Source organism: Sceloporus undulatus, chromosome 5 (genome assembly GCF_019175285.1).
Source record: "Sceloporus undulatus isolate JIND9_A2432 ecotype Alabama chromosome 5, SceUnd_v1.1, whole genome shotgun sequence".
NCBI classification, from domain to species: Eukaryota; Metazoa; Chordata; class Lepidosauria; order Squamata; family Phrynosomatidae; genus Sceloporus; species Sceloporus undulatus.
In genome coordinates, this window is record NC_056526.1 from 22,906,085 (window position 1) to 22,929,581 (window position 23,497).

The following is a 23,497-nucleotide window of genomic DNA, read 5'->3' on the forward strand; positions in this document are numbered from 1 at the left end:
GGGAGAAAGAGTGGGAAAGACCAAAAATGTGAAATGGCTCCATGTCTTTTTGACATAAATAAATAAATAAATAAATAAATAAACTTTATTTATATACCGCCCTTCGAAACATCAGGCCGGTTAACAACAATAATAACAACATTCAATACAATTTTAAAAACAATACCATTAAAACAATAAAAGAACTTGTGCCAGGGTTCCTTTTAAGTTAAAAAAGAAAAGAAAAGAAAAGAAAGGCATTGGAGGTATGGTTTGAAAGGAAGTGCCACATTTAAAGTATTTTGAAAATACAAAATACAGTATAAGTTACATTTAAAAGAAAATACCAGTGAACACATTAACACTGTATGTTTCCACTGTCCATTGGCAGCCATCTAAATGACTGAGTGTTATGACATCCACCCCAGACACATAGGTGAATCGGCCCTTGGGACCACAGAAGTTAAAGGAACACAGATCTGACCTCGCTGGACTTCATGACTCCAAACAGTGGATAGAGGAAAGCAGGAACGAGAGCTGCTGCCCCAAGTGGCACTGCTTCTGAAACCCAGTACACAGCCGTCACAATCAGCACATATGCACATGATGCTTCCTGAATGAGAAAGGAGGAAGTAGTTCAGTGTTATGCAAACAGTCTGCCTTTGTGTCATGGTTGGCCCTCTGTTCCCAGTGCTCAGAGGAAGTACCATGGAAGTATCCCGAAAGTTACAAATGAAAGATCATGTTTCCAAGGTATAGCAACCTCCCATTGCCAACTGAAATGATTTTATATAGTGACCATGCTACCTGCTTTGACTTGTGCACTTGTGCACCAATGCATACTTTTGCAGATCAATGTTTTCAATATACAACAATCTCTCATTCCCAATTGAAATGATTTTATACAGTGACCTTGCTCCCTGCTTGTGTACTTTTGCAAATCAATATTTTCAATGTACAATAAGCTCTCATTGCCAGATGAAATGATTTTGTACAATGACCATGCTACCTGTTTTTACTTTTTCTCCTTCCCCTCTCTGACTGTTTCCCACTTTTTAATCATGTCCATTAAATTGTATGTCATTTTAAACTGTGGGCTACATTACATTCATTTGTAGAATGGCAGTATATAATACCACATGGCAAACATATAAACATGCACACACACTTTGAAGGGATGCACCCACCAACCTTTAGAAGTAATTTTTCCTGTGAAATATTTACGTTTGGACAAATAGTAGTTTATAACTGTTGTGACTCTTCATTCATGTTTGCACATAAATGATGATTTAGCACTACAGGCAGCTGTTGGAATGAGCCAAATGAATGCCTTATGCTTACACATCCCCCATGCATCTCGTCTTCTGCATAGTCAAAAGAAGGATTTTGCAGCATTAAGTTTCACTTTCACAGATCCTCTTTTTTTCTAACAAGTTACTTTGGTGATTAGTTGCTTCTTTGCAGTAACAAGTTATTGTTTTGACCATGACTTTAATTCATTATTTTTCACTGGAATGGAAATTGTCTTGTTACTGGGGATGTGTTACTGTTTCAGTTTGAGTAATAGGACAGGAAGTAGAAATATACATGGAAGGCTTCCTAGTGCTGCAACTGGGAAGTGCTTTGGGTGGATGTAAACTGTAGAGATAATGTAGTTTGAGTAGTGTACCACCATCTTATGGAATCCTGGGATTTCAAGTTTTACGAGGTGTTTAGCTTTCTTTGCCAGAGTGCTGGTGCCTTATAAAACTACAAATCCCAGGACTCTGTAGGATGGAGCCATGGAAGTTAGTGTGTCAAATTGGATTATTTTTACAGTGTAGATGGACCCTTTGTAATGCCTTCTCACAATTTCCAATTGCAATATCAGAATTGGTCTCTTGATGGAACCAGACAGCATTTTCCAATGGCTGAGTAGTAGTAAAAGTAGCTGGTTTGTGCGAGCAATGAGTAATTCAGTGGGTTTTCTCCCTGTATACCTGTCAGATGTATGATCCACTGGGGATTCAGTTATGAGTCAAATAATTAGTTCCAAGAGATCATCATAAATTCCATTTAGTTCAAAGGTTGGGAAATCATTAGGTAGGAGTCTGAGAATTGTAATCTATAAAAATATTTTTTCCAAGCTTTAAGTTAAACAAGCTGGCATCATATACCATGCTTAGATATTGTGTGTCTAGACAATGAACAGAGCAACCTCCTACACACTTACCTGTCCCCTTTTCTATTTTATTTTTGGTAATGCATTGAAGCCACAGAGATAGATATCTGATATGGTCCCCTTTTCCATAAGGTATCCCTAGTCCAGCTGTTTTGTGTTATTCATATTGTCACTGAATGCATCAAATGCCATGCTGAAAGGTAAGGTGTTTTTCAAGCTACCGAAGAATACAGTTTTTCCTGAGTCAGGTCCAGCCCTACTATATATCAGGGTGAAGTGGCCACCTCAGGCAGTAGATCTGAGGTATCAGAAAATGGCAGCAAATATTCTTAGTTAACTGTTTTTTCTTATTCTGTATTTATTGCTAGGGATGAGAGGTTCTTGTGGGTTTTTTTTTCTTCATGGGCCAAAATACTGGATTTTGATACTATGAACATTGACTTTGTGGGTTTCCTGCTCTGCCTCATGCAGCAAACTGTTTTAGACCAGTTCTGCCTTGTAACATTTGTAGATTACTTTCTAGTAGGGTGCTGGGCATCTATTGCTACATACTACATTTAATTACTGTTTGTGTCTTGGATTATTATTATTTTTATTATTAACATCTTCACTCACATGCCTGGCTTTGCTCTTGTCATCATCACCATTTACAAGGTGAAGGTGTAAACCAGAAACAGGATACAAAGATGAGATCTTAAAACAAAAATGTTTGATGGACACAGTCACTCATGAAAGAATAACATGAAGATAGACACTGATTCTCAGGGAATCTTTCCTCCTCCCCCCCCCCCACCATGCAAGCATTTTTAGGATATCAGACTCTTCCAAGAAGAGGTTGTATGGTGACGTTAGGGTAGGGTAATTGGATTTGCCAGAAACTGTAGGCCTCTATGGTCAAGATAAGAAGCCCTGGTGGTGCAGTGGTTAAATGCCTGTACTGCAGCCATTCACTCAAAACCACAAGGTTGCGAGTTCAAGACCAGCAAAAGGGCCCAAGCTCGACTCAAGCTTGCATCCTTCCGAGGTCACTAAAATGAGTACCCAGACTGTTGGGGGCAAATTAGCTTACTTGCTAATTAGCTTACTTGCTGTTCACCGCTATGATCTTTGGAATAGCGGTATATAAATAAAACAAATTATTATTATTATATCATCCCAAGCCGTGTTAGATCTAATGATAACATATAGGCTGTACAGACCAGCATTAAAGTCAGCATGGGGGAGGAGTGGGGCCACGGTGTCCGCATGGTGCATGCCCCGACTCTGCCCCCATGCCAGCATGATGCTCTGCACCCCACCACATGGTGGGTAGTGTCATGATGCTCCTTTGGCACTGCGTCCAGATGATGTAGCACCAAAGGAGGGCAAAAAAAGCCACTGCGCTAGCAGGTATGGTGCCCTTTCCATAGAAAGGCCGGATCAGGGCCATGGTGTGTGGTTGCCGCGGCCCCAATCGGGCAAAGAAAGAGGCAGCTGCAGGCCACCACTTAGGTACGGTCTGTTCAGACCCATATTCAACAAACCTGAAAAGAATATTTATCTGCGAGATAAATCCAGACCCAGGCATGGCATATGCTGGAGCCCTGATGGTGCAGTGGTTAAATGTCAGTGCTGCAGCTACAAGGTTGTGAGTTCAATCCCAGGGCTCCAAGGCTGACTCAGCCTTCCATCCTTTCATAGGTTGGTAGAAAAAATACCCAGCTTGCTGTGGGCAATTGGCTTACAGATTGTAAACCACTTAAGGAGTTCATTGATAAGTAATATAAAAATATAAATGCTATTGCTATTGGTGCCCTCATGACCCTCACTGCAGTTTGGGGGGAACTTCTGGTCTGAGAGGTACTTCTCTTTTTGTAAAATAGGTGGACAACCTGGAGGATGTTTTGTCCTCTTATTTCAGACATGCCAGATACAGAGCTTGGAAAACTTTCTTTTTATGGACTACAGTCTCCAGAATCCCCTACTTTGTACAATCAGCAATCATGCTCTCTGAGAGATTCTGGGAGTCATATCCCTTCAAAGGAATTTTTCTCAGCTCTACCTCAGTGTCTTTCTAAACACATCTGAAGCCTTTCTCATTCATTGCTAGGAAAATAATCCTGATTTCTTCAACCTAAGTGGCAAATTTATTTCTAGCAAATTGTTTAGAGCTGAAGCATTATGCAGAAGGGGATTCTAGTGTTAATTCAATCAACTTACTGGGGAGAAGTTGGCTTCTATGACTCGTCAAATGTTGGCATCAATGGTTCAGATGAAATAGCAGTTTCAAGTTGCTCTACAGCTTTAAACAGGCGCACAGCAGCTCTTACAGTAATATAATCCCCCACTTGAAACTTTGTTTTGATACTTAACCATTATGTAACTTTGATTCATGTTGTAAGCTTTCCAGCAGAGGGTCCATTATATTGCTTCACTTGGGGATCTGACTGTATTAAGGAACAGAGAACTTTTCTCAAGTTCCCAGAGAGGAAGAAAGCGAAGAAAGCAGTCAGAACTTGTGGCTTTGCCCAAATCTCTGCGAAGATTTGCGATTTGCACACAGACAATCATGAATACAAAAGGTGTCCCACCGTCACCAAATAAAGGGAAAAGTAAATGATCTGAGAGCCGGACAAGATGCAATGGGCTTTGACGGAAATGATAAAACTACTTTTTAATGTGTCAAGCTATTAGTCCATTGGCTCGGTATTACCTGATCTGATTGGCAGCTGCAGGAGCTCTTCAAGCTCTTTCTCGTTCGGCTTTTATGAATACTGAAAATGTATTGCAATTTATTCAACTAGCTGTTTGCATGGATTTCACTGCTGTTTTTATCTACTGTTTCTTTAAAACTATTTTGGTTCTTATATATTTGTATGTATATCCTTATGCTCTTAGCCACTTTGAACACCATTTGGTGGAAAGGTATAGCAAAAAAATAAACAGGAGATGGGGAGGTAGAATAGGCACATAGGAAATAAATAAGACATAATAGGAGATGCCTGGAATTGAACCTGAGGACTTCTACTTAGACAGTCTGCTCTATTAAAGTCAGTGGAGTTTATCACATGAGGGACAGGGTGTCACTGTCCCATCCCTGTCTCGTCCTCGTCGTTTCCTTCTTGCCTGATCATGGGAAGGACTTTCACACATGACTTATCATTGTCCTGGCAGGGAAGCACAAGTGAAAGTGATCTCACAAATCACTTTTACATGTAAGCATGCTGAAAAACGCTTTCAGCCATCAGCTGAAAGTGCTTTCTCCTGTCATTTGCAGTCTTTTGTATTAACGGAAGAACCTACTAATACCATGATGGTTAAAGCACTTTCAGCTGACAGCTGACAGCACTTTTCAGCCCACTTTCATGTGAAAGTGATTTGTGCAGTCACTTTCACTATGGGTACAGATGGGTCATGGATGGGATAAGGATGAGAGAGCAATCCCTTCCCTATCCTGTCCCCTGACTGATAAACTCCACTGACATGGGAGCTACTAGCTGACACTGTTTAAGGGAATAAACATTGGGGGCATACTTATAAAATTTTCAGATGACACCAAATTAGGAGGAGTAGCTAAGACCCCAGAGGACAAGATCAAGATTCAAAATGTCTTTGATAGATTGGAAAGCTGGGCCAAGGCTAACAAAATGAATTTCAACATGGAGAAATGTAAAGTACTGCACTTAGGGCGGAAAAATGAAATGCACAGATATAGGATGGGGGACACCTGGCTGAATGAAACTACGTATGAAGGGGAACTGGGAGTCCAAGTAGACCACAAATTGAACATGAGTCAACAGTGTGATGTGGCAGCTAACAAGGCCAATGCGATTTTAGGCTGCACCAATAGAAATATAGTGTCTAGATCAAGAGAAGTAATAGTGCCACTCTATTCTGCTCTGGTCAGGCCCCACCTGGAATATTGTGTCCGGTTCTGGGCACAACAATTTAAAAAGGATGTTGAAAAACTGGAGCGTGTCCAAAGGAGGGTGACTAAAATTGTGAAGGGTCTGGAAACCATCTCCTATGAGGAATGCCTTAGGTTGCTGGGGATGTTTAGCCTGGAGAAAAAGAAGGTTAAGAGGTGCTATGATAGCCCTGTTTAACTACTTGAAGGGATGTCATATTGAGGAGGGAGCAAGCTTGTTTTCTGCTGCCCCAGGGACTAGGACCCAGAGCAATGGATGCAAGCTACAGGAAAAGAGATTCCACCTCAACATTAGGAGGAACTTCCTGACAGTAAGGGCTGTTTGACAGTGGAACACACTCCCTTGGAGTGTAGTGGAGTCTCCTTCCTGGAGGCTGGATGGACATCTGTCAGGGATGCTTTGATTTAGATTTCCTGCATGGCAGGGGGTTGAACTGGATGGCCCTTGTCGGCATGTGGGGAGTGTGTTGTTAATTCCTATCCACAGAATTCACATTGCCTGTGTAGTGACAGGTCAAATTCTTCAACATTTTTTCCCTCTTTTTTAAAGTTCTGATGATGATTATTCACAGAACACACAGCAGGAAATAGAAATTAATTCATTACAGACATGTATTTCTTTGATTTTTCTATACGTCACTGTGAAGAGTTGGCAACTGAGTTGTGTGACTCAGTAGTTATGCTGTACATGATTGAGCAAAATGCATGGTTAGATCTGTGCATGTAGCTGAGTGTCTTGCTTATTTTCCAAACAGCACTCTCCAACTGTGCTTCATGATCACGAGCAATTCTGGAACCTGAAAGAGTCATACAGAGTTGATGGGGTAGGGTGGAAGTCTGATATTTGGAGTTCGGGGGGAGTAAGGAAAAAAAGTCTGACCATACAAACCTAACTTGACATTAAGGCAAAAGGAGTGAGTGGTCTGGGAGTGGGATTTTGAGAAGGTAAACAATTTTGTTCAATTTTTTTTGTTAGCTACCTTGAACAACATAAAATGATTTTAGTCTTTTTGTGTGTGCATAAAATTAATATCTAAATGCTCTTCTAAACAGGGGGATAGGAATCATGCAGCCCACAGGTCACACTGAGACCCTTTCAGAAAACAGTGGGTGGGTTCACATGCCACATGTGTCAGTGAAGCCCTTTGGACACTCACTGATCTTCCCCAAGTCTCTGGCACCTCCTAAAAAAATTTTTTTTTGGGGGGGGGGAGAGACTTGTTTATCAGGGGTTTTTTCAGTGTTTTAAAAAATCTCCTGGGCCTTAGGGGTCTGATAAGTCAGAAACAACTTGAAGGCACACAGCAACAGAGGCTATAACATGCTGTTTCAAGGAGATCCCCACTCTGAAATAGCCAGGTCACCCCCAAACATTCTAAGAGACAACCAGAAGTAACATATCATTACTTCCAGTTTCTAAAATGATGGCTGCGATAACATTTTTTGTAGCCCTCCAGAGGAGCCAAAACTTGGGTGATACTCTGAACAAATCTTCCTAAGAAAACACCATAAGCCTTGGGTTGCCATAAGTGAAAAACAAATTGAAGGCAAACAACAGCAACAACTAGCTCTCCAGGTGTCATGGCCAGCCAAGAGCTGGACTCAGAGGATGAGGAGGAGGATGTGATTACTCCAATGCAAGGAGAAATTGAGGTTCTGTCCTGGACTGTGGCCAGCACAAACAAACACACGCCGATAAGGATGGCTCAGCAAGGTAATTAGCTATGCAGCTGGAAACAGTCCACAAACCTTGCAAGGAGTGAGCAAGAGAGCAAGCCAAAAGCCAAAGCCAAAGTCAGGAATACAGAGATCACGATAGTCAGTCCAGTCCAAGGTCAGGTCAGCTAGAAGGTAGCAATAGTCCAGTCCGTTCCGAAGTCAAGAGTCAAGGCAACAAGGAGTCAAGATACACGGAGCCAGTGCAGGCAGCAATCACACCAAAGGATCATGCAATAAACTCTGGCACTGAGTTGGCATCTCTCTGCTCGTTAAGTAAGAGACGCTCTCCCCCATGCCACCTGAGGCTGATTTGCTAATTGCCTCTCAGCAATCTTCCTGGATCTACTCACACAAGCACTCTCAGCCCTGCGTTGCCTAAAGGAAGGAACCTCCAGGCATGATTCCTTCCCAGAGTCACCTCTAGGCTGTTGCACCACAAGAGGAATCCCACCAGCACTAGGACCTGGCTGAGCCTCCTCCTCTGGGGCTGGGAGATCGCAGCTGGGATCTGGCAGAGCAGGATTAGCACCTAGTGTAGCCTCAATTGCCCCTTGCACTGGAGTAATCACACCCTCCTCCTCATCCTCTGAGTCCGGCTCTTGGCTGGCCATGACATCAGGCCCCAAAGTCTAACTATTGAGTTTATCACATGGGGGAAATTGATAGTTTAAACAGTGATTACCACTTAAACCACTTAACCCGACAAAATCGCACAATCGAGATTAAAATGCGATTAAACGTGATTAACATTTTCACACACAAGAGCAATTATCCTGAGAATAACCAGGGAGTAACCAGGCAATAAACAGCAAAAAATCATTCACAGGAAAATCTATGAATAATTTGTTGCTGTTTATTGCTTGGTTATTCACGGGATAATGGCACTTTGATAGCTTTTCACCACAATGTCATGTAAAAACCATTAGTGCAAGTGTGCAATTATCTTGGGATAATCGCGCTTTGAACGCAATGTCATGTGAATGTTAATCTTGATTGTGCAGTTTTAATGGGTGAATCATTGTTTATACATCCAATTGTCCCTGCATGATAAACTAGTACGTCTTTTTTAAACTAATAAACAGAAACATTTAGATCAACAACAATAATTTACTTAAACTTATTGGAAGGTGAAAAGTAGTTAGGGAGGCATCTGGTATATTAGATTACAAGAGAACAAAAGGTCTGCTCAAAGATGATAGGTAAAAGCTGAATGAATTATTCGTATCTATCTTCACTGCAAAAGATGTAGAGGAGACATTTGTACCTAACCTGACTTTTTCAGATTGAGCATCTGAGTCAAACTGCGGTGACAAATAATGAGGTGCTAGAGCTTATCAGCAAATAAAAAATGAGTACATCACCAGTTTCAGAGGGTATGTGCCTGAAAATTCATAAAGAAACTTAAATGTGAAATTTCTGATCGTTCTAAGTAAAATAAGTAAAAAAATTTTTTTGGGGGGGACCATCCGTTCCAAGAAATAGAAAATAACCATTTTAAAAAAAAAGTATGGAAGGATTAGAAAATGTCAGTCGTTTTCATAAAAATATAGAGTTGTAGTCCAACCCCATGTTCAGTGCAGGATCTCCACTTAAAGCATCCTCAACAGGTAGCTGTCCAGACTATTTTTGAAGATGTACAGAGAAGGAGACCCCAGCACAAGGCAATTGGTTCCACTGCTGAACAGCTCTTAGTGCTCTTACTGTCAGTATGTTCCTTCCAATGTTCACTTGAAATCTACTCTCCTTTAACTCCACACCATTATACCTGCTCCTCTCCTCTGAGATAGCAGAGAACAGGCGTGCATGCTCCTCTCTGTGACAACCCTTGAAGTTTTTATACCATCCAATCACGTCTCCCTCCAGTCTTCTCTTTACCAAGCTGAACATGCCCAGCTCATTCAACCTTTCCTCATATGTTTTGTTCTCCATACATCTTATTATCCTTGTTATTCTGTGCATTGGTGTATATGACAGTTTGCCCTCCGTATCCATAGATTTACCCATCCAGAGCTTGAAAATATCAAAAACGAATATACCAAAAAGCAAAGCTTGATTTTGCCCTTTTATATAAGGGACACCATTTTACTATCCATTATATTTAATGGCATTTGAACATCCACCGACTCTAGCATCCACCAAGGGATCCCGTAACCAAACCCCAGCAGATACCAAGGGCCCACTGTATAGCCATTTGAAGCTTTGTTTGTTTTCATTTATTAATTTACTGCCAGTTTTTCTGTGGATAGCATTCTCTTCCTTAGCTACTCCTCTAGAATTCATATCCTTGTGTTTAGAGTTTGCCTTTTGGCTTATATTGCTGTTAACATCTCCAACCCACAAGGATTGTTTAAAGCTCTGTTGATCAGACCTTCCATACTGTTACGAAAGGCATACTTCCCAGTTTTCAAGAGCTGCATCCCATCTATATTCAGAGGTCATCCTGGACTTTGCTTGTCATAGTTGACAGGAAGATGGAAAAGAAACTGCATAGATGGCTATGCAAGAACAGTCCAGGACATTTTGCTGTCTGAGGTGCAGAAGATCAGATCTATGCCCCTATGCAGAAGTTGATTGGACTGCTAGTTGAGCCTTAGTTCAGTACTGATGCTTGATCTCAAGGCCTGCCCTTGAGTCTCCTATGTTCATGGGTCACTTTGAGGCATTAGTTGCCTCACCTTCAGGCAAGAAGAAAGGGCTGAGTGCAAATTTTCAGCTCAGCTAGTAGAGCAGCAACGTACCACCCTTTGCGAGACTTAACCAATTTGTTGCTTCAGCTTGCAAAAACTCTGGGGATTTCTGTATTTACTTAGTTGTCTTCCTCCAGTTACCAGTTGTCACACCAGGTCTCATCCCCTGGTCTGCTCTACATCACCTTCTGGCTAAAAGCAAGCAGGCTAGATTAATAGTGCCTTATCCAATCTCCCTAAGTAAGTGAAAAGGAATAATCCCCCTCATTTCACCTTGATCTGAGAACAGCTCTGTAGATAAGATTTATGTCTTTATTTCCAAATATAAAAGTAAGTTCATTTTCTCCCTCCATATATGTATGAATGTGAATGACAAGCTGTGAGCAACCATAGTTGATACTTAATGCATAACACACTATCATACCATCAGGAGATCATCCCTAGGTCTCAGGCATTGGTCTGGAAACCTGAGGTGATCCTGAACTGGCAATCCTATCAGTGGACCAGTTTAGGGAATAAAGGACAGGCTATTTATTTATTTATACCTGTATTTATACCCAACCTTCCACAAAACTGGAACTCAAAATGTTTTGTACAAAGGTATGTTGTGCACACAGTTTTGTCTTCCAGCAAAGGGGAACTATGGCAGATGTATGTGCATAGAAAGAATAAACAGAGGACTGCTGTAGACTCCCATCTACCACTTGAGGTAAACACCTTGACCTGACTCTTACTAAGGATGGTCTTGTGGATATGCATAAAGATTTACTGAGAAATGTTTTTGGGATGCATTAACAAGGAGCCAATAGAAGACTTCCAGCAACATTAATCTAACAACAAGAGGAATTTTAAAAGAGATGTTTAGATGTATGCACATTCCTTATGCAAACACTAAATATTTTAACAAAAACACAACTTATACATGTTTGGATTATAGAATAATAAGATAAAATAAAACCCAAAGAAGCAACGTTTCTTACAGTGGGCAAACATAAGGAGAGTACTTGTTGTTGTGTGCCTTCAAGCCATCACATGGTTTTCTGGAACTGAGAGTATGTGACTCCCCCAAGGTTATCTGGTGGATTTCCGTGGCTGAGTGGAGAATCTGATCTCAAAGTCCAATAATAAAGCCACTAGCTCTTAAAAAAGAGTTCTCCAGAGTGCCAGTCTTGGGGGTAAAGGTGAGATACAAATAAAGTTAACAACAGCAACGTTCTGCCTCTATTCTTCTAGGCCAACATGCTGAAGCTCACAGGACTGAACTGCACATAAAGCCAAATTTGTTGTTGTTATGTGCCTCCAAGGCAACTACAACTTACAATGGCCCTATCCTAGTGGTTTCTTGGTGAGATTTATTCAGAGGGACTTTGCCATAACTTTTCTCTAAGGCTGAGAGATGTGACCTGTCCAAGGTCACCTAGTGGGTTTTCATGACTGAGTGAGGTTTCAAGCCCTGTTCTTTTATTGTTGCACCCAGGCAACTGATATTCAATAGCATACTGCAGTTGAACAAAAATGCTCTATGTAGCCATGATGACTAATATCTTGACTGGCAAGCAGTTAGAGAGAAAATAATTCACAATAGAACGTTTTTTTAATTAATCCCAGCTAAAAATTAATCGGCTTCTGTTGGGCTATTTAATGATCAAGTAACAGGGCTGCTGGATGACTAGGCTATTTAATGATCAAGTGCTTAAAAGCCAGCTTGTCTTTAGCTGGCACTATGCTAATCTTTTTCCATTTCACTTGACTTGATTTTACGATAGCCAAGACTAAGGAAAAAGTTGAGAGGTTTTTTCTAGTTATGTAACGTTATTGTCTGCTCTCCCATTGTTCACACAAAATACAAAAGGATTGATTAGCTCGGCCATTCTTATTGGCATTTTAAAATTCTTCCTGGAGAAGGCCAAGGAACACCACACCTGTGGTTCTGTTCTACCAGTAGGTCATTTGTTGAGAGGACACTGGAATAAGAAGGTTGGGTTTCTCATGATCAATAAGTGAAACAGAAATTAGGCCCTGCACTTAATACAAAGCTCCTTTAGTGTTTGGGCAACCACTAGAATAATGGACAGTTATCCTTGGTTCAGGTTTGATGCTTTACCAATGGTAGCATCCAGTATCCATACACATTTGTAATTCCACCTTATTGATATATGGAAAATCAACTCATTTAAGATGTGATGCTGGAGAAGAGTGCTGAAGATACCATGGATAGCCAAGAAGACAAATAAATGGGTTCTAGAACAAATCAAGCTCAAATTCTACCTGGAAGCCAGGATGTCTAAATTGAGACTGTCATACTTTGGCTACATCATGAGAAGGAATGAATCATCAGAAAAGACAATGATGCTGGAAAAGGCAGAGGGAAGTACAAAAAGAGGAAGACCACATGCCAGATGGTTAGACTTGATCAGACAGGCTTTTAAAACATATTTTTTTAAAAGAATGGGCTGGGGATATTGTATTCTTTTTTAACTCAATTTTATTCTTTTAATTAATAATGTGTTTTAATACTGCAACAGTTTAATTTTATTGCTTACTTTTGTAATATATATATATATATATATATATATATATATATATAGAGAGAGAGAGAGAGAGAGAGAGAGAGAGCTATCAGCCACTGCTTGTGTGTGTGTGTATCCATCCATCCCACAATAGCAGTGGCTGGTAGCTCTCATGTCAATAGTTTGCTGAATCTACTGCAGGGTTGAATCGGAACTTCAGTGATGCTAACAGAAATGTTGAATGCTATCTGCAAAATAGGGTTTGGATGCAATTCACCACCCCATCCACCATCAATCATTTTCATTCCAATTATTCCTACTAAATGTAAGGCACAGAAGATTAAGGGAGAGAAGAGTCAGATACAGCTCCACCATTCCTAGCCCAGGGGCAGATGAAGGACCCTCCCTCCATTCCAATGGCCACCACCCTGCCTTTGGAGGGAGAGAAGAACTGATAGTATCTACTGGACCTGTTTCCCTTCCCCACTCTTTTTGTGATAAGTCTTTTTTAGATTGTAAGCTTGTGGGCAGGGAATTGTCTAATTAACTATTTTTAAGCCACTCTGGCAGAAGAATGGGTATAAATACTCTCAATGAATGAATGAATAAATGAAGAGAAGCTGCCTTGTACTGTTAGGTGCACATACTGCATTACTATTGTTTTTTGTTAGGATTTTTATTTTTATACATATATATTTTAAAAAGTATTGATGTTTTAATAGAGTAGCTTGTTTAATTGTGTTTTAACATTTTTGTTTACTTTGTTTAATTATAATTGAAGTACGTTGTTTTAACTCATGGATGAGGTGCCTTGGGTCCCATTTGAAGAAAGGTGGGATATTAAATAAATAAATAGCTGAAGCAGCCTTTCAACTCTTAAACACTTTTCCTTTTCAGAACTGTGTGACCCCAAAACGTGCCCCATCTCAAGCCCTCTGATACTCCCTCATCAACCCATTTATTTTTTGTCAAATCCCCCCCCCCCCCCATGTTTCTGGAGTATTGTGTCTTCAGATTCCTCTGAGTACTGTATCTTCATACTTCATAGTCCTTTGTTAAATCACTGGTTCAGGAGAAGGGATACACCCTCCAGAGTATGAAACAGCAAAAACACAAAGATACCGAAGTGATCAGTTTTGGAATATTTGGTCATTGCAGCACAGCTGGGTCCAGGAGGGACACAAATTTGAAAGTGCCCATCTTTGCTTACATGAAACAGGTTCAGTAAAGCTATTTCCAGTCAGTTCTGATTTCAGTTTTTGCAGGTTGAGTGGGGAGTAAAGAGGGAAGAAAGCCAACAGCCATCTTCTTATTGATTTGTCATAAGAAAGACATAAATCTTTGCCAAAGAGAGCAAGAGAAAGCCAGAAAAGGGTTAATTTAATTTTTATGCTTTTACAAAGGATTTGCTACAAGGAGGAGTGAAAGAAATTATCAAGCAAGTTGAGTTGAATCTTATCAATTGTAGGATGCAATTTCAGATTTAGGCTTCAATGCCTATACTGTAAGGCTATAGAAGTAGTTTTTCCTGCATGAATAGTGTACCTGAAAGAAGCACACAGGACATCCAAACAAGGAAATCTGTGCCACAATATTACTGCTGAAATGATGGGGACTAGAATCCAGTAAAAAAGACCTCTATTTATTTCCCATTAGCAATAGCACATACTTCAGGTTCTCTGTACAAAAATATTGCATTTCCTGCAGAAATAATTTGCAGAAAGCCCAACATTCCCCCTCTCATCATGTCAACATTTTTTTGGAGGGGAAGAACCTCCCAATATGCAGAAAATCCACAAAAATTCTCATAATTGCCCAGTGGTAAGAAAAATTTGGAAAAGTTAACATATTAGACCTCTAGTATCAGGAACATAGCAGGAAACCAATTTGAGCACTTTTCATTCTTTAGTAGAAGAAGGTCCTTATTAAAGCCAATGAATCTTAATCTCCCATTCAAGATCAAGCCACCCTGAAATATTTTAGATGACAGCAGGACAGCCATTCTTACGTAGTGTTGCTGGAAAATGCATTCACCCACATACTTGCTATTGCAAGGATTGCAAAAGTCAAAGGGAAAAGGAAGACTAAGGGACTGTGCACACCAGCCATAAAGGCCAGCCTCGGAGTGGAGTCCGGGCATAGCGTCCATCTGACACATGCCCCGACTCTGCCCCCAGGGTGGCACGGCACTGCGCAATGGGACACCGCATGACACTCCACACAGTGCATGCATCACGGCACTCCACTGGCGCTGTGTCCACACGATGTAGTCCCAAAGGAGTACCTGAAAGCTGCGATGCTGCAGCTATCGCACCCTTTACAGCTGGAGACGGCTGCAGGCCACTTCTTGGGCAGTCTGCACAGCCTCTAAGGCACTTCACTCTTCATGGGTTGAAGAGCACACTTCTGCAGAAGGGAGCTGCCATACTTGTAGAATTCTTGCACTATTTCAAAAGTAAACTGACTAATCCCCAGCAACTGATCAACACAAAGGCATATTGTCACAGATAACTGGAGGTGATAGCGCAACTAATGGCACCATCCTTCATGAATTTTTTCCTATCCCCTTTTCAAACCTTCTAAGTTATCAGCCACTATCAGTCTTGGAGTGGTGAATTTAACTATGTATCATGTGAAGAAGAACTTCTTTTTATCTGCCCCAATCTCCTACCATTCAGCTTCAGAGGATGGCCCCAGGTTTCAGTATTATGGAAGCAGGAGGAGCTTTTCTCTGTCTCCCTTCGCCATTTGTTGTTAACTGTCGTCAAGTTGACTTTGACTTATGGTGATCCCATCAGTGAGATACCTCCAAGACACCGTGTTGTTGAATTAAACCCAGATTTAGAACATGACTCTTAAAAATGACAAATAAACAAAACATAGACAATAAGAACCCAGTCCCCTTCAGCAGTCAGCCTTCAAAAGCCTGCAGAAATAGAAAGTCTTAACCTGCTTGCAGAAAGAAAGTTGGAAAGGTGCCAATCTAACCGCTCTCAGAAGGGAGTTTCAGAGTTTCTATGCAGGCACTTAGATGTACTTGTGAGGATATGAGTGTGTGTCTGCATATGTATATGTGTCTTCAAGTCAACTGTGAACTTATGGTAACCGCAAGAATTTTATAGGATTTTGTTAGGCAAGTAATATTCAGAGGTGATTTTGCCAGTTCCTTCCTCTGAAATGTAACCTACAGCACTTGATATTTGTTGGTGGTCCCCTGTCCAAGTAATGATCCCGCTTAACTTCCAAGTTTAGAGAGGGTCTTATTGCTTTAGGATATTTGTAACTGTATACAATCTGTAAAGGGGACTAAAATTGTATTTTAGTTTATACACACACACACACACACACACACACACAATATTAGTTTCCTCTGTCTGTCTGTCTGTCTGTCTGTCCGTCCATCCATCCATCCATCCATCCATCCAGTGCAGGAGAACCTTCCATGACTTCAGAAATTCTGAAAATGTTACACAAGTATGATATTCTTGGTTTTCTTTCTGACTTCTTTTCAAATTACGCCCAAAACAAAATTTGCTCCTGCTTTAAAAAAAAAACACACAACTATATTCTGCATGAACAGTTTCATTACGTTATCCTCCAAAAACTCTAAGATCTCTTTCTTGATCAGTGCTTGCTAACTTAGATTCCATCAATGTATGTACGATGGAGATTATTCACACCAAAATGCATTGCTTTATGCTTGTTTACTTTTAATCTCATTTACCATTTTATTATTCATTCTCCCAGTCAAGGGGGAACATTTTTGAGTTACTCACAAACAATTTTTCAAATAATTTGGTGTAATTTTTAAAATGGAGTCTGCTGTCCTGTCTATTGAGACATAATAGACTGATGTTTTCAACCCTCATTAATGAACCCTAGTGTTAGAAGGAGGATTCCCCCTTTCACCAAATATTGTTTGCAGGACAGGGATGGAAACACTAGTCAGCTGAATTCCAATGGATGGAAGAACAGACTTCTACCACTTGCAGCAGCTGCTGCCCAAAAAGTGAGGACTGGGGAACTTTTACATTCCTTACATGGGCGGGGTACATACCTCCGCTTTGCGGCGCTCTGCCGCCGCCGCCAGTAGGTCCGCGGGGGAGCCGGAGCCTTCACACGGCCCGACTCCCGCGCGGACCGAAAAAGACGCTCCAAAATGGAGCTTCTTTTTAAGTCGCGTTTGCGACGTAGCGAGGCGCCAGGGGCGCACTCACTACGTCACAACGCCCGCGACGCGTACGGACGCTCAGCGTCCGATACGTAAAGATGGCGGCGCCCGTATGAACAGGGCGCCGCCATCTTGTACGTATTCAATATGTACTAGGGTTAGGGGGGTGCGGAAGCACCGCCCCTTCCTAACCCTAGTACGTATTGATGACGTACTATTTGGCGGTCTGTAAACCGCCATAGTCTCTCAACTGTTCAATGCATAAGGATCATGAATACAAATCACTAACAAATGTGTAACTCTAGGTTACACATTTGTAATTGCAGTTGTGAATTCTGGCCACAATCTTTAAAAATCCTACACAAAACGGCTCAATCTACACCTCCCCAGCTAATGCACAGCCTGAAACTTGGGTCTCAGTTGCATTTCACCTTTCTCCAAATGCTGCAACAGTTTTCAGGTGTTATTTCAAAATATACATTTCAATACACAGTGTGTGAGCAAAATACCCATTTCAACACGTATAAAATTGCATATTAAGTTCCTATTTTAAGAGGGCTAAGGTTTGTTTTGTTTTTTTAAAAAAATAAATAAAAATGAATGAAAAAATGAGGAAAAATTGCAAGTAAAAATATGTGAAAGCAACACAGGACAATAATCATCTTTAGAAATATTATACAAAAAACCTTAATGGCATCTACAGCTTTTGGGTATTTGAAACTGTATTTTATTTTTTAACTATCATAGTTTAAAAATTAGAATTTATGGTGCCTTTATCATTTCACACTGATTTTTAACTGTTTAATACTGTAAATTCATCTTGGGAAAACCATGGTCTTGAAAGACAGCTAGGAAATATATCAAATATCATGCTTTCCTTTCATTGCCCCTGGCTGTGAGATGGTTAGATCTTTGGAAACAGGATAGGATAGGAATATTTGAATAAATGAATAAATAAAAAACAAATTGTTTCCCCGGTCCCTAATCTAATTAACTGTCTACCTGTTTGTTGTTAATTGAATACTTAGTGCATGTGTGTGCGTTCGTTATGCCTTAATTCTGTCTTCATTATCCTGCTGGCTCTGTAACTTGTAATTGCTTAGCTCTTGTCACCTCGAGAGGTGCGAAGGAAGGAAACAACCTCATTTATCTTCCTTTGCTCTGCTCTTAGTTTACACACTTAATGAGGTTGAAATTAGTTTTTGCTGACTTCTCATCTGTTTAATTTGCCTATTTGTTCCTTTGTTTTCTCCAACCCTGATAAACAGGGGGACACCATTAATTAAACAATTTCCAAACAAATTAATCAAAAAGGTGCATCTTGACTTCATTAAAATAAACAATGCAAAATAAACAAAGCTGCCTTCCTTGAGAATATTTGCAACGGGGCATGATTGTTCTTGAAGCTAATTCCTAGAGCAGATGGGCAAATCTCATCCAGACTCCTCTTCATTTCAAGCAATAATGCATCTCAGCCCACATTCTTTGGTAATGATGATGATAGAAGTGGAAAGAAATGAGAAATATAACTCCATGCCTAAAGCAAGGCTCCCAGATTGCAAATTGGATTTAACTAGAACACGGTTTTTCACAGCTCATGGTTTTGAGCATGCACAGAGTACATTTTATTCACCACTGAGTAACATCTCACAAATCTGTAATATTTAAGGTCTGGGAACATGATTTGGGAGGAACTTGGCACTCTTCTGGCTACTTTTAAAGAAATAATGCAGTCTGACATCCCTTTAATTGGCTTAGCTCAGTGCTATGGAATTCTGGGATTTATAGTTTTTTGAGATATTTAGCCTTCTCTTCAGTGCCACAACAAACTCCAAATCCCAGGATTCTATAGGATGGAGCTATGGCAGTTAAAGCAGTGTCAAATAACATTATTTCTGCAGTGGATATGCATCCTAAGCTTACAAACTGAACAAATTTCTTGTCCATCCCTATTTAGAGGAACTGTATGAAGGCAACAACCTTTTATTGCTATTTATTGCCTGCATCTATCATTCAATGGTATACCTCCATTCACCATGGAAGTACAATTTACTATAGCCAGAGCTTGTTAGAGGTATTTCTTGGACTACAATTCACAGAGTCTGCTGGCCAGCATGGCTAAAGGTTAGAAGAGTCTGGTAGCTAGTCACAGCTGACAGCCAGATCAGTGGTTCTTTCATATTCCACAGTAGTAGCACTACAATTCCACTTTAACTGGTTGGTAACATTGTATGAAATCCCAGAATGTGCAGTGTAGGGAGGTGTGGTTATAATCCCTAGGCCTAGAAATCCTCTAGTGCCTCACCAACATACAACAGTATTCATAAGATGCAGCCATTGGAATAACGTGGAATCATAGGCCTGTTACAGACAGCAAAATAAAGCTGCTTCGAGTCACGTGGAGGTATGGTGTTTCAATGATGCATGCGTCAAGAGTCCAGAAGCCCACCACAAAGCCATGCGCCAGTCTGGAGCGTGGCTTGGGCTGACTTCTGACTCTTCGGCGCATGCATCATTGAACCACCATACCTCCACTGTGACTCGAAGCAGCTTTATTTTGGCTGTCTGTAACAGGCCATAGTGCTATGACTATGGGGTGTGAAAGGGCTCTAAGCTGAGAGGATACAGTGGAATAACTCTGGGACTTTGGGCAAAGAAATTTTATGGGGGCAAGATTGCATAAGTGTTGTCGTCCACAGAGCCCAAACCTTCTCCAACTAGCAAGAATGCTTTGTGAGTTTGGTGGAAGAAAGCCTTGGAAATTTCCCTTTGTATTTTAATAGGCTTTAGAGCAAGGGAAGGAAAAATGTGGCCCTGTGACTGTGGATCTCCCCACAAGAATGTTTTTGTAGCCTGCAGCCCCAGTAGATTCTCTCTGACTGTCCTTTCCTTTGGAAAAAAAAAAAGGGGGGGGTATACTGACTCTTTGGCCTGATACAGACAGGCCAAAATAAAGCTGCTTTGAGTCACTTTGGAGGTATGGTGTTTTGATGATACACGCGTCCTAAGAGTCCAGAAGCTGCACCAAAGCCACGCACCAGTCCTAAGGACTGGAGTGCAGCTTTGGTGCAGCTTCCAGACTCTTAGGACGCATGTATCATTGAAACACCATACCTCCAAAGTGACTCAAAGCAGCTTTATTTTGTCCTGTCTGTATAGGGCCTTTGAGAAGCTGTAAAAGGTCCATTCATGCTACAATATTAGAGCACTGTCATTCCACTTTAACTGTCATGGCACCATCCCATGGAATCCTGGGATCTTCAATGTAGTTTGGGGAATTTAGAATTCTCAGCCTGAGAGCTATGCTTTGCTCATGAAACTATGAAAACTCGGGATTCCATAAGATATTATTCAGGCAATTAAAGTAGAATCACAGTGCTGTAATGATGTAGCTGGAAATGACCCAAGGAGCAGCAATGCACCTTTGAAATAGGCTGCAGGTCTTTCCTGCATGGTTTTCAAAAATAGAAGTGGATTCCTAAGTAATTCAAGGTTTTCAAAAAGCATTTTGGCCTCCAGAAGAAATTTCCAGGACAGACAACAGTTGGTCACTTCTGCTTTAGGGACAAGATGTTTAATTTTATCCCCAAATCAGGAGGTTTTGCTAGATCACCTCAATGCACACACACTTTTAGGGTTTCCTCCTTTTAAAAGTGACTTTGTGCCTATACTTTTAAAGGGCATTTGGAAGTGAGGCTGAAATAGGTTCCTGGTTATTAGGGATTGATGGTTTTCTCTGTCTCCATTCCATGTCAATTTTGCAATTTTGCATTTTTTGCCCATCCCATTTCTACATCACTCTGAATGTTGTAAATGTGTCAAAATCATGTCATTTTAAATACGCATTTTAGCCTATCATGATTTTTTTGTATACAGCTCAGCATATTTTTAATATATAAACAGTATATTGTAAAACATGGCAAAGTGCAAACACCGAAGGATAGCAACTTTCTAATACATACATTAGTATGGGAAGTATGAATTGAGTCAGTTTCTGTAAAACTGCAGACTGAACAAAATCATTGAGCATCCATGCTTGAAGTCGCTTTTTTCTTATTCAGTACAGAGGTACACCAACAGTCCAAATAAGGAACTGCAGATTACACATGTCTGACCCCCAAAATAAACATTGATGCACCCTTAATTATCCCCCCCCCCTCCGTCTACTATCTGGTTGTCCAGGATGATGCAGCCTTCTCATGCATGGTGAGGCCCCAGGCTAGCTGTACTCTTTTCCTACAATTTTTGTAGAGAAACAATATCATTTGAGAAAAGGGGTGCAGAATTACACTATCAAACTCCTCAAGTAAAAAATGAAGCTTTGCGAAACAGAAAATGCCAGGGCCACTCGTGGGCCATTTTCTCCAGGTGGCAATATAGTATAAGTTCAGAATTTCAGAAGTGAATCAGAACTCATTTCAGGATGCAAAGCCCTCACTTCTTTATTTGTACAGGTTTAGACAAGGAAAGTATATGGTTGAAATGAGGACATCATATTCAAGAACACTCTTCAAAGAAACAATGCCTTAGGCGATACATAGTGCTATGGCACAGCAAAGGGCAGCAAGGATATACAGTACAGTAGTAGTTGTATCAGCCTGGTGTTCATAAAGAATGGGGGAAGTGTCCAAACATCGGTTGATCCCTTTGGGGATGCTTTGTATAAGTTGGTTGAATAAAGAAATGGCAACTAGGAATTTCAGCCTTCTAACTGTGTAATGTTATGTAGTGGTTTGATTGTTGGACTATTGCTCTGGACACCAGGATTTGAATCCATACTTGACCATGGAAGCCCAATGAGTTACAAGTCACATTTTCTTAGACTCAGAAAAAAGCACAAGCAAATCCTCTCTGAACAAATCTTGCCAATAAAATTCAGAGATGACAAGTTTGGCTTAAGGTCACCATAAGTCAAAAACGACTTGAAAGCATACAACACCAACAGTTTGTTAGGTCATTTTCTCTACTAGTTACACATATACTTCCCTGCCAACTTCTTTGCACTGACTGTCTGTTTTTAACAATTCATCTGTCCATCCATCTATCCATTCTAAGGTAGTTCACTTAGTAATCCAGACTCCCAGCTTTTGCTATGTTTTCCTCTTTTGCAGACTAGCAGGACAAAGATGTATAGAGTCTAAAAAGAAGAGCCCATACAAACCTGACAACTTTCCTTGCTTTCCCCCCCTTGCTACTTGCTCATCTTGAATGCCTTGCCTAGTTGCCTAGCAAAGAGTCATGAGATACCTTGAAGACTAAGATATTTTATTTTTCAGCACAAACTACCATGGTTCTCCCTTCTCCTGCTCTAAAACATGTCTAGGGGGCAGCCTTATCTTCCATGGCTCATACCAATCCATTTCTATGTCCCCCAAAAGAAGAGAATGCAAAATACTTACACTAGTGGGGTACAAGAGTGGCAAAGGAAGCATCAAGAGTGGAATTAGGATAACCAAGAGCAGGTTCCTGGCCCGGAGTAGCTCCTTCACTATTGTCATCCTGCTCCACCTGCTGTTAATTCCTTGATGTCCCAATGGATATTTCCGAATGGAGTCTTCCAGTCCCTGACCAATGGTTTCCTTCTTTCCACCTAAGACTTCTTCACTGCTTTTTTTCTTTTTCTCTCCTTTAAGGAAGCCTTATTGAATGCATTGATGTGAGTACACCTTTTAGGTAGGGCTGACTAGCACATCTTCTTGACCATCACACTGTAGGCACCTGAAGAACATAATGTTCTCCTGCTTGGTTACAAGTAAGGAAATCACCAGGCTGACTCCACATTCCTATGGTCTTTCTTCTTTCTGTCATAATGTTGTTGTTTTTAAAGCTACAAACCATGCATAGGGAATCACTACTTTAAAGTAGTTGCCCACTTTTGGGTATGCCCCAGTTTGTGTTAGTAGCCCACTTAAACACAAATTAAACTACTAAACAAAATTCAGAACATTCAAAAAGTGTTTCTTCTGCTTCTCATTTCTGCATTCTTTCCTGTAATATTTCTTAACTGCTTAGAGATTATCTAACCCCCCCTTCCTCTGCTAGGAAACTTACAGAGCAGCAATTCTTACAAAGATTACTTTGCATCTCAAGATAAAAACCTGAGAAAAAGTTTCGGCCTACTGCAGTTTGCCAATGAGAGGGATAGAAGAAGGCTGAGGCTCCACCCCTTAGTCGACATTGCTACAGTATAACTGAGAAGGAAACCAATGTTCTTCCACAAGATGTGCTATTCCTCCCTCCCCACACCACGTCCCCATCCCTGCCCACAGCTGCTGAACAATGTGACTGTTTCAAGGCCAAGGACCTGCTGTGAAAATATGAATCCCTGTTGACAATACAACATGATTCACTTTTGATCTTACT

General features: G+C 40.7%; 1 protein-coding gene across 1 annotated transcript in view; it reads right to left on the reverse strand.

Moving 5' to 3' along the window:
- SLC13A4 (solute carrier family 13 member 4) overlaps positions 1 to 23,237 on the reverse strand; it is a 57,471-nt gene extending 34,234 nt beyond the window's left edge. Inside the window, 2 exon segments of the mRNA XM_042470670.1 lie at positions 464 to 592; positions 22,534 to 23,237. Coding sequence (XP_042326604.1) covers positions 464 to 592; positions 22,534 to 22,632 — 228 coding nt within the window. The 5' untranslated portion in view covers positions 22,633 to 23,237.
- Positions 23,238 to 23,497: the final 260 nt, after the last annotated feature.